The sequence below is a fragment of the Melanostigma gelatinosum genome (assembly GCF_949748355.1).
Source record: "Melanostigma gelatinosum genome assembly, chromosome: 14".
NCBI classification, from domain to species: domain Eukaryota; kingdom Metazoa; phylum Chordata; class Actinopteri; order Perciformes; family Zoarcidae; genus Melanostigma; species Melanostigma gelatinosum.
The window spans coordinates 4,825,138-4,838,524 of NC_136647.1; the positions used below are offsets into that span (position 1 = coordinate 4,825,138).

The window sequence follows — 13,387 nt, forward strand, 5'->3', positions numbered from 1 at the left end:
AAGGTAATTTGCTGAGCATCAAGGCAAAGCGTCCTGTAAGCATGCCTGTATTCCCCTGTTGGCAGACTAATGGCGGCTGGTGGAAAATGTTCTAGGTAGGGCCATCCTATCAATTTCAGCAAACATCCCAGTATGATTTAATGCAAAAAAAAATGTAAGTATCAAACACGCATTATTACTTGGCAGTTAAATATTTAACATGTATTCCAACACGAAAACAATCAGTAAATAACACTTATATAATATAATATAACATGTTCATTTGTTGAGATGCCCCTATGGACCTTGTTATAAGAGGTAAAGATCAGGAGAAGTAAACATGAAGTGTAATTATGAATACTGATGTTAAATTAAGCTATGATGAGTTTTCACTGTTAATTTAACATCTCTATTACATGTTGATGCCTCCATGACCAAGTTAAGCAGATGAGACTGAGGACAACTGTGTAGAAGAAAAGATGTTCACTTTGTCTAATATGTAGCTTGACAGAGTTCTATGTGTGTCCTGGTGTTCTCATGTTTCCTTACCTCCTCATCCCTCACTCCCTACCCTGGTGTTCTCATGTTTCCTTACCTCCTCATCCCTCACTCCTGTAACTGTCCGTGCTGGATCCGTCCCCGTTGTTTTAAAAAGCTAAATAAATGATTAGCATGACGTCATCCAGCTAGCCAAACCTGTCTGGTGTACAGCTAGTACAGAAGCTTCATGTACTGCTCCTCAAAGTTCTCCTCTCAAACGGGTCTTGGAGGAGTGCTCGCGCTGGCGCGGGCGCCTGTAGAGACTTCTCCTGACGAGAACGCGCAGCGAGGGGGGCCTGATCGTTCTGGCCCCAAGCTGAATCTATTTGAGGGCGCCGATTGGCTAAATTGTATGTCACTCATTTATATCTTGAATCAGCAATTGGCTAAACTGCTTCATAGACCCGTCTCTTTTGGGCCAAAACGATCAGGCCCCCCAAGCTGCGCGTTCTCAGAGTGTCTACACACAGACAGAGAGCACGAGCAGAGAGCACACAGGCGGAGAGGACGAGCAGGAAAAGCATATATTTTGCGCAGATATCATATTTTACACACATTACTGGGTACATTCCATAGTTCAAAAACACAAATATTGACAATTTGTATAATTTATGATTATACATTTTTTTTTTTTTTTTTTTTGTGTGGCTCATGGTGGGGCCATGGCCCTCTATTGACCAGCCGCCACCGCAAATGACGGTCTGTTTGTGTGCTGAAACCCATTAGCTGTGTTCACTCTGGCATTGAGTCCCTTATGACAACAATTAGTAAGCATCAGTCCACTTCAGCAGCCAGTGCTCTGCTGGTACAGTCGGGGTCAGGTAAATAAAAGTCATTGATTTGTGGAAAGATGTTTTCATGAATAATCTAGTAGAGTGCGAATACAAAACATTTCGAGAATGGAGAACAGAATTATAAAAGGATGTGAAAACAACAAAAAGGTTTTATCCTTTTAACATCAGATGATAATTCCCTTTACCAGACCTCAGCTATTATTTATCTGTTTTTAATTCATCTTTTTAGCCACACGGCTCAAGGGACAGCAATGCCAATCTGTTGGGTCCACAACTCTGGTCCAGACTAAAATATCTCAACGTCAAAACGATGGATTGAGATTAACTCTTGTACAGATATTGGTGGACAGAGGATGAGGCCAAATTACTTTTTGTTGCAAAAAAGTATAGAAAATCTGTAGATCTGCTGGATGGACGAGGGGCAGATCCGGGACTCACTCGCAGATAAAACACAAGAGACAAGGTGAAATTCAAACTCAGGAATCTTTACTTGGAAAAAAAGGTCAAAAACAAACTTAAAGCGACTCCAACAGAGCGGGCAAAAATATCCAAAAACAAAAGAAGGGCAACGGTACAAATCAGAAGGGAACTCTGGAACACCGAGCAAACACGAGGAAGGCACCGAACAAACAAGGACGATCTGACAACCAGAACAGGGAAAGCAGGAGAGTATATGTGTGTGGGGTGATTAGGAGATTGAAGGCAGCTGGGTGGACAGGACAGGTGAGTAGGATGAGTGTAATCAGGGGAAGCACACACACACACAGACACACACACAGAAAACACACAGACATGAGGAAGCTAACGGGATGTTACAGGATTGGCACAACATTTGGTAGAGGAATTCATGGTTCCCAGAGGATGTATTCTAATGACTTTGGCGACCCCCGTGACTTTTCCTCTGGGCTCATGATGAGGTTCACATTTGTGGGATTGAGTAGAACGTCTTCATTTGACTATCTGATGAATTTTAATAACTTTTCGACTACGAAAACTCACGTAAAATGAGAATTAGTACATGTTGTAGCATAGCTAGATATCACATTGTGCAATGACAAAGAGAAAATGACTTGGGCCGATCTCCAAGACTGTTCAATTACTTCAGGTACCGTATAGGTAACTATTACCTTACTACTTATATTACTGGTGTTTGATTTAGTAATGTTTAAGGCAAATAAACTTAAAGAAAATAAATCTGACCTCAACACTCTGTTGCCACTGTGCACATGTTCAATCACACACACACAACTGCAAACAGAAGGAGAAAAAAAAACTCAAGCAGCAAAACCAATTACTGAGTTTAATGGACACAATCGCAATAAACAGCAGCATCACTTCTTTTAAACTCACTGCATCAGCAGCATAAAATGTGCGCCCATGTGCCGAGGGGCAGTGATCTCAATAGCTCACCTGTGATGATTGCACCTCAGCACTGAAATTACTTCACTTATGTCCAAAGAGTCAGTCGGTCCTGTTTTGAGGAAAGTATGGAAGGAGTTCAGCCTGCGTGTCATCGCTGATGATCTGATGCCAGGATTTATGCGATGGTCAGCAGAGAAGAGTGATATCAGTGAGCGGTTTGTCATGAAGGATGAGCAGGCACTGTAGGACACAATCCATCTTGGGAAATGTGTCGCTGGAGCTTCACTCTACGTTCTGTACTTCAAGTGATGGAAAGTCCACCGCCGGTGAAAAGTGGGAGCTGACGGGTTGTTCAAAGGATAAGTTCGCATTGCTTCAAGTTGATCTTAAAGCAACACTCGCGTGGCCGTACAGTATGTATAATGCAACAGGGTTTTTTCTTTTCTTATGGCCACAAAATGATCCCTTTCAATTGCACTTCCAGTGTATGAGATGGGAGCTAAAATATGCTGTCCTTGTTCTGTGCAAAACTGCATTATACATTTCAGCTAATGTATGTATGTATGTATGTATGTATGTATGTATGTATGTATGTATGTATGTATGTATGTATGTATGTATGTATGTATGTATGTATGTATGTATGTATGGCAGAATTTGTGCTGGGGCTTCTCTGGCCGCACGGTCTCTGGCTGTGTGATTTAAGAACAGGTTTTCTCCTTTTCATTTATTTTGTGTCAGACACACTCCTCTGTCTCGACTCGCATTGATTTTTGCCAAGCACTTTTTAAAAATCCATAACACTGCAGGTTGCGTGCAGACACATTCAAGCCGTGTGACGCTAGCAGGCTGCAGGTATAACACTGACGCAACAAACACGGAAGAAATGAAAATCACCATGCACAGATCAGGGCATCACAGTGAAAAAGACCTTTTTTCACTCACTTGTAATTCTGTCCTGTTTTTCTTCAGCAAACCAACATTACAAATCTCATTTGTTTCCAGTGTGTCCACAGAAAGCGGAAATATTAATGACATTGAGATGTGTCATTTTCTTTTCAATGCACTTGCAGGTTTGTGATAGAAGTTAATCAGAAGGCTCACTGATCATGTTGACTATTTCTTGCTTCATTACCAGGGAATGTGGTTCTTCCTGTTCTATTCTCCTTTCACTTCAATTGAATTGAAACTGTTGCAAGTGGATCTAATCCAGGGTCCCCGTTCAATCAAGTTACTCAGGGGGCGCATTGAGCAAAAAAAGTTCAACTTCCGAGTGTAAAATTTCGATCAAATCACCCAGATCTTCTGCATCATGCTGCCAATAGAGCAAGAGCACTTGTGTTTCCTTTAACCCCGCCTCCCAGCCCTCGGCTTCAGGCTCATTCACATGAACGGAGGAATGAAAATAACTCGAAGGAAGTTATTTAAATGAGTGTTTTGTACTGGGAAGTTGATTCACCTGTACAAATATGTCTTTCCCACTGTAGGACCCAACGGCATCACACGACCGACCCATATGTTGGTATGCTTACGATGTCACATTTGCTTCACAGCCCAAAGCTCTTCTTAAGGTCAGACATGGACCGACCATGCTTATGGTTGTTGAGCCATCAAAGCAATAGAAGTAGAAGTTGATGAATGGTGTGTGTGTGTGTGTGTGTGTGTAATTGTGTAAATTATAACTGAAGCCACTGTTTTGTTGTTTTAAAATCTTTAAAATCATAATTTTAAAAGAAAAACAATTCATCGGTCGTCATTAAAACCAAAAATATTCCCACAACAACCGGTTGGCTTTGTTCTGTGCTTATAAAATAGACCCGGTGGCTGCTTGGATGTCAATGCAAGACTCAGTTGAGCTTCACCTCCTGCTCTGCTGTGTGGAAGGGGCAGCAGGAGAAACCTGACGGAGCAGATGGTTGTTGTTTTGGACCTCACTGGATCAGTAAATACTTTTCTCAGTGAGCTGTAAAACAGCTTTGTTTTGATAACAATCCCAACACGTCTTGATTGCACTGAGATTCTATTTTGGACGTGTTGGAGGGATGTATTTTAGCAGTGGATCACTTGGAAAATTGGCTTTTGTCCACTGAAATTTCATGCATGTTAATATTTACCGAATATAGCGAGGTTAAGTGGTTTTATTTTGGTTTATTGAAACATTCAGGTGGTGTTGAGTGGTTTCTGAGCAGCATGTTCAGTGTTGCAAAATCCAAAGGCTTTATGTGCGTCACAAATCAACCAGGTGTGGTGACAAAAGCAACAACCCCTCTGCAATGTTCAACAGATCAGAAATATGGCATCTCCACATGCAGGAGTCACCACGGTTATTCCCCGCTGAGCGGCAAACGCAACACAGTCAGCATCTGACTTTGTGCGTTCACAAACGCTGCTAAAATGTTAAAGAGCCCTCGTGCAATCGACTGCACAAACAGATTCATAAGGAATTCAGGCAGAAGATTTTAAAGACGGCAGGAGGTTAAAGAGAAGAACATGGAGGGGGAAACTTTATCAGGCATGAATGAAAGTCATTTTACAAATCTGTTCACTGGTCATGAGTTATGTATTGAAGCATCTGCCTTTTGCTATTTTAACACACCCATTGATTTGGATTTGTTTTCTCGATAATCTTTCACCCATGTGACAGGAAACTGGCCTGTTTTTGTCCTCAAATTGCACCTCCATCCACGCAGAGATGCCACCTGTTAGGGAAGTTTGGCCACCCAATGCTGGTGATGTGGTTTGTATGGCCTGAGAAAGTGACACTGATGCATACTCTTTGAACACAGTGCCATTAAATATTTGGGTCAAATAAGACCTGACAGCAGGAGTTGTTTTTTATTTGTGATAACCTCAGTGTATTTATAATATATTCATAAGTCAAAATCACGTGGTTTTAATGATATCACGCTTAAATACAGTTATTTACCGGTTATAGCCTACAGGTGGTTATGCCCCTTAGAAAACAGTGTTCGTCTTATTTCCGAGGTGCATTTGAAGGCGGCACAAGTCGTCAGCTGGTCATCGAACTTTATGATTTAGATTCACTTTCCTCTGGCTGTTGATTCACTCTACTGTGATTGCACATGACACGAGGAACTCGACAGAGTTTACGAGACGTTTCACTCATTTTTAAACTAAAACCGCCGCCTCTTCGCCCACGCTCTCGCCGAAGGTCGCAGCCGGTTCGCTCCCTCTAGCGGCGGAGCTCGCCGCCGTTAGAGCGTCACAGCGCCGGTGTCCCCCCCCCCCCCACCACCACACAGTCACGGTGAAAGTTGTCTCTCCGCTCGGGGGGAAAAAGAAGAAGCGTGGAAGCATTCAGGGGGGTACTCGCTTGTTTTCCCACCGCCGCTGCTTCTTCACTCGCGCTTTCTTTCTCCCGGAGAGAGATGAGGCGGAAGGAGAAGAGGCTGCTGCAGTTCACCGGGCTGCTCATAGCGGCTCTGATTTTCCTCCCCAACGTCGGGCTGTGGTCTCTGTACAGGGACCGAGTGTTCGACAACTCGCCCGACGCGGTGGACGGCCCGGGCGGCATCCCCCCGATACAGGTAGGGGAGAGCTCGGCCGTGGGTGGCCCCCGGCGTGGCCGCGGTGTCTTCTCATGGCTACGCGCTATATTTTTGGTCTGTTTGGGCCAGAAAAAAAAAATCGTTCAAATGAGTTTTGGCCGCTGCGGTGCTTCTGTGCTCGCCTCAACGATTCACCACCAACCTTTACATTCCCATACTGTGTGTGTGTGTGATGTGATTTACAAAATAGACCGTCTTTTTTAGTAACTGTGCAAGCATGGCAGGTCATTAGTTACAGGGAGCCACGTAGCCAGCACGGAGCTGGGCGTCGCAGTAAAGTTACAATAACGCCGATGTCAGGAAGTTGTCTACGAACGTGAAGCAGGCGGTGGTGCGTTCATAGGTCGACAGGCGTCTTGTTGTGGTTGTGTATTCACACTGGCTCACATTTGGTAGCAGTGTGTCCACCCCCCCCCCCAATCCCAAAATTGTGCCCCCATGTAATAATCTTTAACATATGATATGACTAATGATTGTTTACATTGACAATTCATCTGTTTTGTAACCTTTTTTTTATGAGTTATTGAGTTTATAATGCCCATCATCTTAAGTTCCCAGAAGGCCGAAGTTGACGTCTTCAAATTGCTTGTTTTGCTTTGTTTGACAACAATCAACAATATTCAAATCATTGTGATACAAAACACAACCAAATCCTCATATTTCAGATTCTGGAATCAGCAAACTATGACAATTATCTTTTTATTTTTGGATAATGTGATTAACTAATTGATTCTTTCATCGTGTTTCAATGACAGAAGTTATTGCAAAACAAGTCCAGGTGACGCCAAAGTAAGAAAACGTGTTTAAACCCCACACAGTGAGCTCCTGTAAGCCACTGATTTAGTCACAAATACACAGACGTTTAGCGACACATCAAACATCCTCAAACACTCCTCATAAACAAAAACTACTGCACCACAAATGATCATGACTCAAGTGAAGGCCGAAGCGTTTCATCTTATTGCTCATCTTGTAGAACGCTTCTACTTCAACTAAGTTTTAGTTTTAGTTTCAGGTTCATTCATCGATATAAATGTTGTTTTCTATTTACTAGTTATTCATATCTAATGTTGTATTCATATTTTCCACTTCCTGTTGCTTCGTTGAGGTGATTTAAGTTGCACTTTTTAAAAGAGGTTTGAAATCAATTTGTCTGAAAGGATTTTGGAATAACTTCGTCTGCTTTGGGTTTTTAAAGGTTCAGCTTCCTCTCTCGTTTTTGTTGAGGAAAATGTATGCTGTGGCTTGAAGTGAATCATCAAAGCCAAAAGTAAAAGAAGAAAAAGATGAATTAATGGCACAAGCTGGAGCTGGGTGAGCTCTTTTCACTTAGAGCCACTTAAAAATTCAGAAACTTCACCAAACCGGACCCTATTTAGCAGACAATAGCAGCTCCTCTCATTCAAATGAGGCGACTCCGCTGAAAGGAGGCCTTCAGTGGCTGTGTGTGTGTGTCGGTGTTTGTCCAAATCCAGCAAACGTGCACGACTGGAAGGATTGTAGAGATTTAGTGAGGACCGAGTGAAGGCATTCAAGCAGAACAACGTATCAAATAGCTCCGTCAACAGGTGTCGTCGCCTCTAAATGTTGACAAAAGCTCGTTATCAGCAGCTGAAGGTAATTTGCAGGCCGAATGGTGGGAATGATAGCGCCGTGGTATTCGGCACGGATCGCCTTTCTCAGCTCAACTTTGATATTTGATGTCTTCAAATGAAAAGTGCTGAATGGGATAAAAAGGACACCTACGTTGCGTATCAGCTGTGACCTCCAGAGCAGTTTGGTGAGAGACACAACTTTGTCCAATAGCCATCATCATCATTCTTTCTATTTATTTCTTTACTTTCTTAACCCTGCATTCATCAAAATCATAACCACGATCACTTTGGTCAATATTGACGTCGCAATGATTTAACATGATTACTCATCAACTTTTGAGCTCAACCTGGTCTGAACTGTTCAAGGCGGGTTGGTCCCACTCGAGAGAGCCACGCAGAAAACCGAGATCGGACAACGTATTTCTGTGGAAACTTGTTGGTGGATGTTCATGGCTAACTGGATGCAATGAGCTCTGGTAAAAGTCCAGGAGATAAAGCGTGCTCTTGAAAGGAAAGTTGGCTGAGATTCACGGCCGTGTCACGGAGAAATGAGAATCGGCCGGGCTTCTGTACACTGGAGGCTGCAGTTATGAGCCACACTGTAGGCTGGATTACCGTTCATTCATCACGGCAGGACCTTGTGCCTTTTCCCCTCTGACACACTGTACAGTACACTCCCAACTCACACTCGCACACACACCTCTATAGCCTATGCTGCTGTTGGAGCCAGTAGAAGGTCGGTCAGCAACAGTCTGGTTTTATTAATGAGCAGAGCTCAAAGTAAACAAGGACATCTATGTAGCACATCTGAGGACAAGGTGAAAAGTGAGACCATCTTCTTATTTCGGCCTCAGAAGATACAGATTGTTGAACCGCAGCTTGATAGGCAAATTATGACTTTTTTTGTTGTTTTTTCATAAACACCCCCAGTGCTTCAGTGTGATTTAGAATTCCCAGGCCGTCTGCTGGTGATGTATTCCTACCCCACAGTCACAATGCAAATCAGATATTTGTTTGACCCTCTGTCCTCCGGGGCTCCCACAGGCCTGGAAAAACAAAAACACTGAAAGCCTGACATTTGTCCTTTTGAGGGAAAATAAACAAAGCCATGATGCTTCATTCATTAACTTTTTTTCTGTCTGTTTCAAAACCTTTCGGAACAACACATGTTTGCTTTGATTAGGCTGCTAGCGTGCTCAGACACGATTGGACCCCAATGAGATCGTTTCATGGAGTAATTTGCCTCGTAGCCTTCATTGTAGTCATAAGAAAATCGAATATTTTCACAGCAGCACATTAGGAGGAAAAACCTGTAACTCCTCCTGTCGATAGTTATATAATGTTAATGTTCATTATGCAGCAATTTGACCAAAATGATTCGTAGTTTCTCCTTCTGCTGTGCGGTTTCATAAACTGAATCCCAGGAACGGAGCCAACCCAGACCAATGAAGTCATCTAAATAAGTCACATTCTGATGCTGCTTGACCCGCAGCTCCCCGTCTGAAGACAACATTAAAGATTAAAGACATGAATAGATCTCTCATCTCTGCTCCATTGACATCACGTGGGCGAGGAGGGAAGGATGCTTCGTGCCAGTAGCAGGCAGTGATTTGAGAACCTTCGAGGCTGCACAGGAAGCTCCAGAGTGCACGGAAACTAAAGTGAAATTGAGTGGATTTAGGTTTGCTTCTCACGCGTGCACGAGGAAAAACAAACTGAGCTCTCCTCAAGGCACATCGGGGGGGGGGGGGGGGCTCTCTGCAGTTCAGTGAATTGCATCGACTCTATGAATCCTGTGAGGTCGCGAGCAATTAGAGAGGCTTTGAGAGCGGGATTAAGACAATTTAACGTGGTTAGTGATGGCGGCTGAGGGAGTTCAGTACAGTTTGTTACGCTGCACAGTGCTGTGTTGTGTTTTTATAAAACGCCGTCTCAGTTTTGTCGGTCAGGGTGTTAAACCTGAGAGAGGATCAATGTCTATGACAGGATATGGAGGGTTTTGATTTCCTCCATATTTCCCCTTTCTTAAACGCGTAACAAGTGATCACGAAACGGCGTGGAGATATTAGCTTGAATTCCATTTCTTTCTTTTTTTCTTCAGGATTATTGTAACATCACCTGAGCCTTGTTCCAGTGCACCACCACTCCACATTGCTTGGTTGGCTTTGGTCATAACAACGTGAACTTAAACCGATTTGGAGGATGAATGAATGCACTATTTTCTTTTTAATCGGCAGAATCACAAGTTGCAGCCTCGTATATCACGTTTAAAACATCATGACCAGACGGGGCCGGCCGATATTCACATTCTAACGTGATGCGTCCATCCCATCCTCGATGAGTAACGTAGAACAACATTGTCAAAGACACGCTCAGGTGTGTGAGAGGAGGGTGAAGAGCTGAGAGATGAGCTCTTGTCACAGCGAGATCTTTCAGAGAGCGGCCGGGCGCTGACGAGCTGTTAGCGTCGCTACCTGATGCAGTCGCACCGAGACTGGGAAATGAGATTTTTATCTTTTAACGTGTTAGGCCTCAGGAAACGGGGGACACTGAGGGATGAAAGTCATTTGCAAAGACAAGTGGAGTTACTCGGTGCAGACTTAAGTCGTTGCACTTTATCACTCAGAGCCGTGTGTGTGTGTGTGTGTGTGTGGGTCGTGAAACACCTCGGGAGAAAGAGGCAGAGAGCGAGCGGGTAAAAGGAGTCGTCTGTTCTCAGGCTGACTTTGTTGGGGAGCGTTTCCTCCCCAGGTTCCTCGCACAAGGCAGACGTTGACTGTGCCGCTGGCTGCGGCGCGCACTGAGCGCGTGCAGGAGCTGCTCTGTATTCCTGTCAGCGATCGGCTGTCCCAGATCACTGCGAGCAGCCAAATAAGGGACAGGTGCAGCAGACAGCCCGCGGAAACGGAGCGACGAGTCAGGCTTTTAATTACAGCCACGTGGGTCATGGAGCCGCTTTTTCTTTCTTCTTTTTAATTCTCGGATGATTAAACTAATCCCAGGATGCCAATTTAAGGCCAGCGCTGTGCTTCACAGGCCGGCGCCTCGGAGTGAATAAGATGCTTCACAGTCACGCTGACCTTGGGTCAGATTCCACCGGTTCTGGGCTCCACATCACACCAGTGTGTGTGTGTGTGCGCACACAATGTGAAACCTCTGCACAGCTCTGCATATGCATTGTGCGCACTGTACACTTGAGTCAATGTGAGGTTGTGTGCAGGAGCTGCTTAGAGCTGTGAATTCAATGCTACTGTATATCTGTGTTATGAGCATCCGTTCTAAAGGTGCACTCCACCAATGTATCACACGCAGATCAGTCTGCTTGTCACAAGGAGCGCTACTCCACAGTTTTATGAGGTCATCAGTGTCTCTGAATGGAGCTCCATGATGACGCCCTGGTGATGTCATCAGGGCGAGCTCCGGTTTGGCTTGAAACTACTATTCAAGTCTAACAGAAGGCATGTATTACAGACTTTGGGGTTTGAGAGACGTGGACATTTACCAGGCATGGAGGGGTTCGGCTGCATGATTGTAGCATGCTGTGTGTTTTAGATCTTCACACGAATTTAGGACTAAATGTCAGGATGAATCGCTCTTTTGCTGTTTCGATTTTGTGTCAGGATGAATCGCTCTTTTGCTGTTTCGATTTTGACCTTTTCTTATTCAAATCTGATCACTCAGCCTTGTTTGTATCCTAACCTTCAGGTCAGATGTTCCTCCCAGCCGAAAGCGTAAATTACATTCAAAACATGCAAATCACCAAAACTTTGGGTCGTCCCTTCAAATAGGACAACGATCTCTTCTGAGGAATTGTGTTTTTTTGTAGTGTACTAACAGGCTAGATCGATGAAGAACTTGTGAACTTTGTCTGATACGGAGTAAATCAGCAGACTGTCTCTGACATGTTTCATGCAGGTTGTGGAACTCCTCCGCCGTATCTTGTGCTCACTAAATAACTCATATGTCACCACAGATATGAACACTGACCCTTGCACTGTTTATTATCAGCCGCTGGTAATCTCGATGAAGTTGGAATTAAAGGTCACCGCCGGTTAACTTCTGGTATTATTACCGTTAGTCACAGGATACATTTCTGTCTCACCGCTGGCTGATAAATGGACCTCGGGTTGTTGTTGTTGTTGGCTGGGAGAATGCGTTTTGTTTTTTGCTTTTTCCTCGCTGAGAAACTCTGGGCGTACTTGACCACAGCACCTGAGCGGTGAGGAGCTGAAGGGAGACGCAGCGGTGTAGTTTATTTTCTGAGAGAGATGATTCTGTTTTTCTTCTCCCAGCACTACGCTTTGCTGCAGTGTGTGTGTGTTTCTGTAGGTCTCTGTAGGTCGTGCTCTTGGAGTCCGCTGTGAGCTTTGTGCATATGAGATAAAAGCTCTCTCTGTGTGTGTGTGCAGAAGACAAAGCAGCATGTTTTCCACATCGCCTGCATGGCAGTAGCAATTCGGGCGATAAGGCAAACGGCAGTCATGGCACAGTCATGACAGTTTTACCATCAAAGATGACCCTCGTTGATTGGTCAAACACACACACACACTGCGGCGCTGCTACAAAATAACGTACCGCTTCGTTCCCAAAACAAGGAAGTGCTCCAGTATCGATTCAGGACGAGGGGGAAGGCATTTCTCTTTGTTTGCTCACATTCAAAGTGAAGTTGGGCTTTCCTCTGGCTCGTATTGAAAACATGAGCGAGCTTAGAAGAGAGACAGCAGAGGTGCTGTGAATGGGAGAGTTATTTTTTGTATAGATTTCCATGCCGGTTTTGTTCTAAAGCACAATTAAACACTCAACAGATGATTTGATGTGACGACAGACGTTCATGGTTTCTTCCTGGACAGAACCAGGTTCCACTTGTCTTGGTGCTCTCATGAGACAGAGGTCCAGTTCCTTTCTACAGCAGTGCAGCACGTCTGTTGGACAACTTCATGCAGTCGATATCAAAATATTACTCTCACTGAAGGATGCATTGTAGGTTTAACAGTGCTCAATTAGTAGCAATAAACTGATAAATGAAGCAGCATCATGAACATTGATTTGTCCATCCGTGATTGCAACTGCCGAGTTTCCAGAACCCTTTTCTTACATTCTTCTTTCTTCTTAATTCCCCCCATCATCAGGCCACCGCCTGTGAAGTGCGACGACGACTTTGTTCCATTTTGACAGATGGTGGCGCAGTAGATGTTTCCCATGGTTCAGAGGGAGCTTTAGGGGAGCGGGTCTGAGCTCGTTTCCGAGTCTCAAAGCACTCTTTTGGCAATCAGACCGCAGCCACAGCGGCACTTTGGAACAGCTGTTTGGAGATTGACGCGCTGTCTCCGGAAGAAATTGCTGCATTTTTTGCTCCGCTAGACCGCGGCCCTCCTTACCGAGCGACTCGCAGCAACAGCAGGTGATGTCACTGTTAGTATTCATAGGGCTTTGATCATTTCAGACGCACCATATACAAACAAACACACCCCCCACCTGTCTTCATCTTGGATCATATTCAAGGAAAATGTTCTCCCCCCTCGTCTTGTAAAGCACTTTCATTGGCATT

The 13,387-nt window shown here is 44.3% G+C and overlaps 1 protein-coding gene across 1 annotated transcript in view; it reads left to right on the plus strand.

The window, feature by feature from the left end:
- The first annotated feature begins 5,954 nt into the window (after positions 1-5,954).
- LOC306788083 (polypeptide N-acetylgalactosaminyltransferase 10-like) overlaps positions 5,955-13,387 on the plus strand; it is a 61,766-nt gene continuing 54,333 nt past the window's right edge. Inside the window, exon 1 of the mRNA XM_079283415.1 lies at positions 5,955-6,223. Within this exon, the coding sequence (XP_079139541.1) occupies positions 6,065-6,223 (159 nt within the window). The 5' untranslated portion in view covers positions 5,955-6,064. The remainder of the gene's footprint in view (positions 6,224-13,387) is intronic.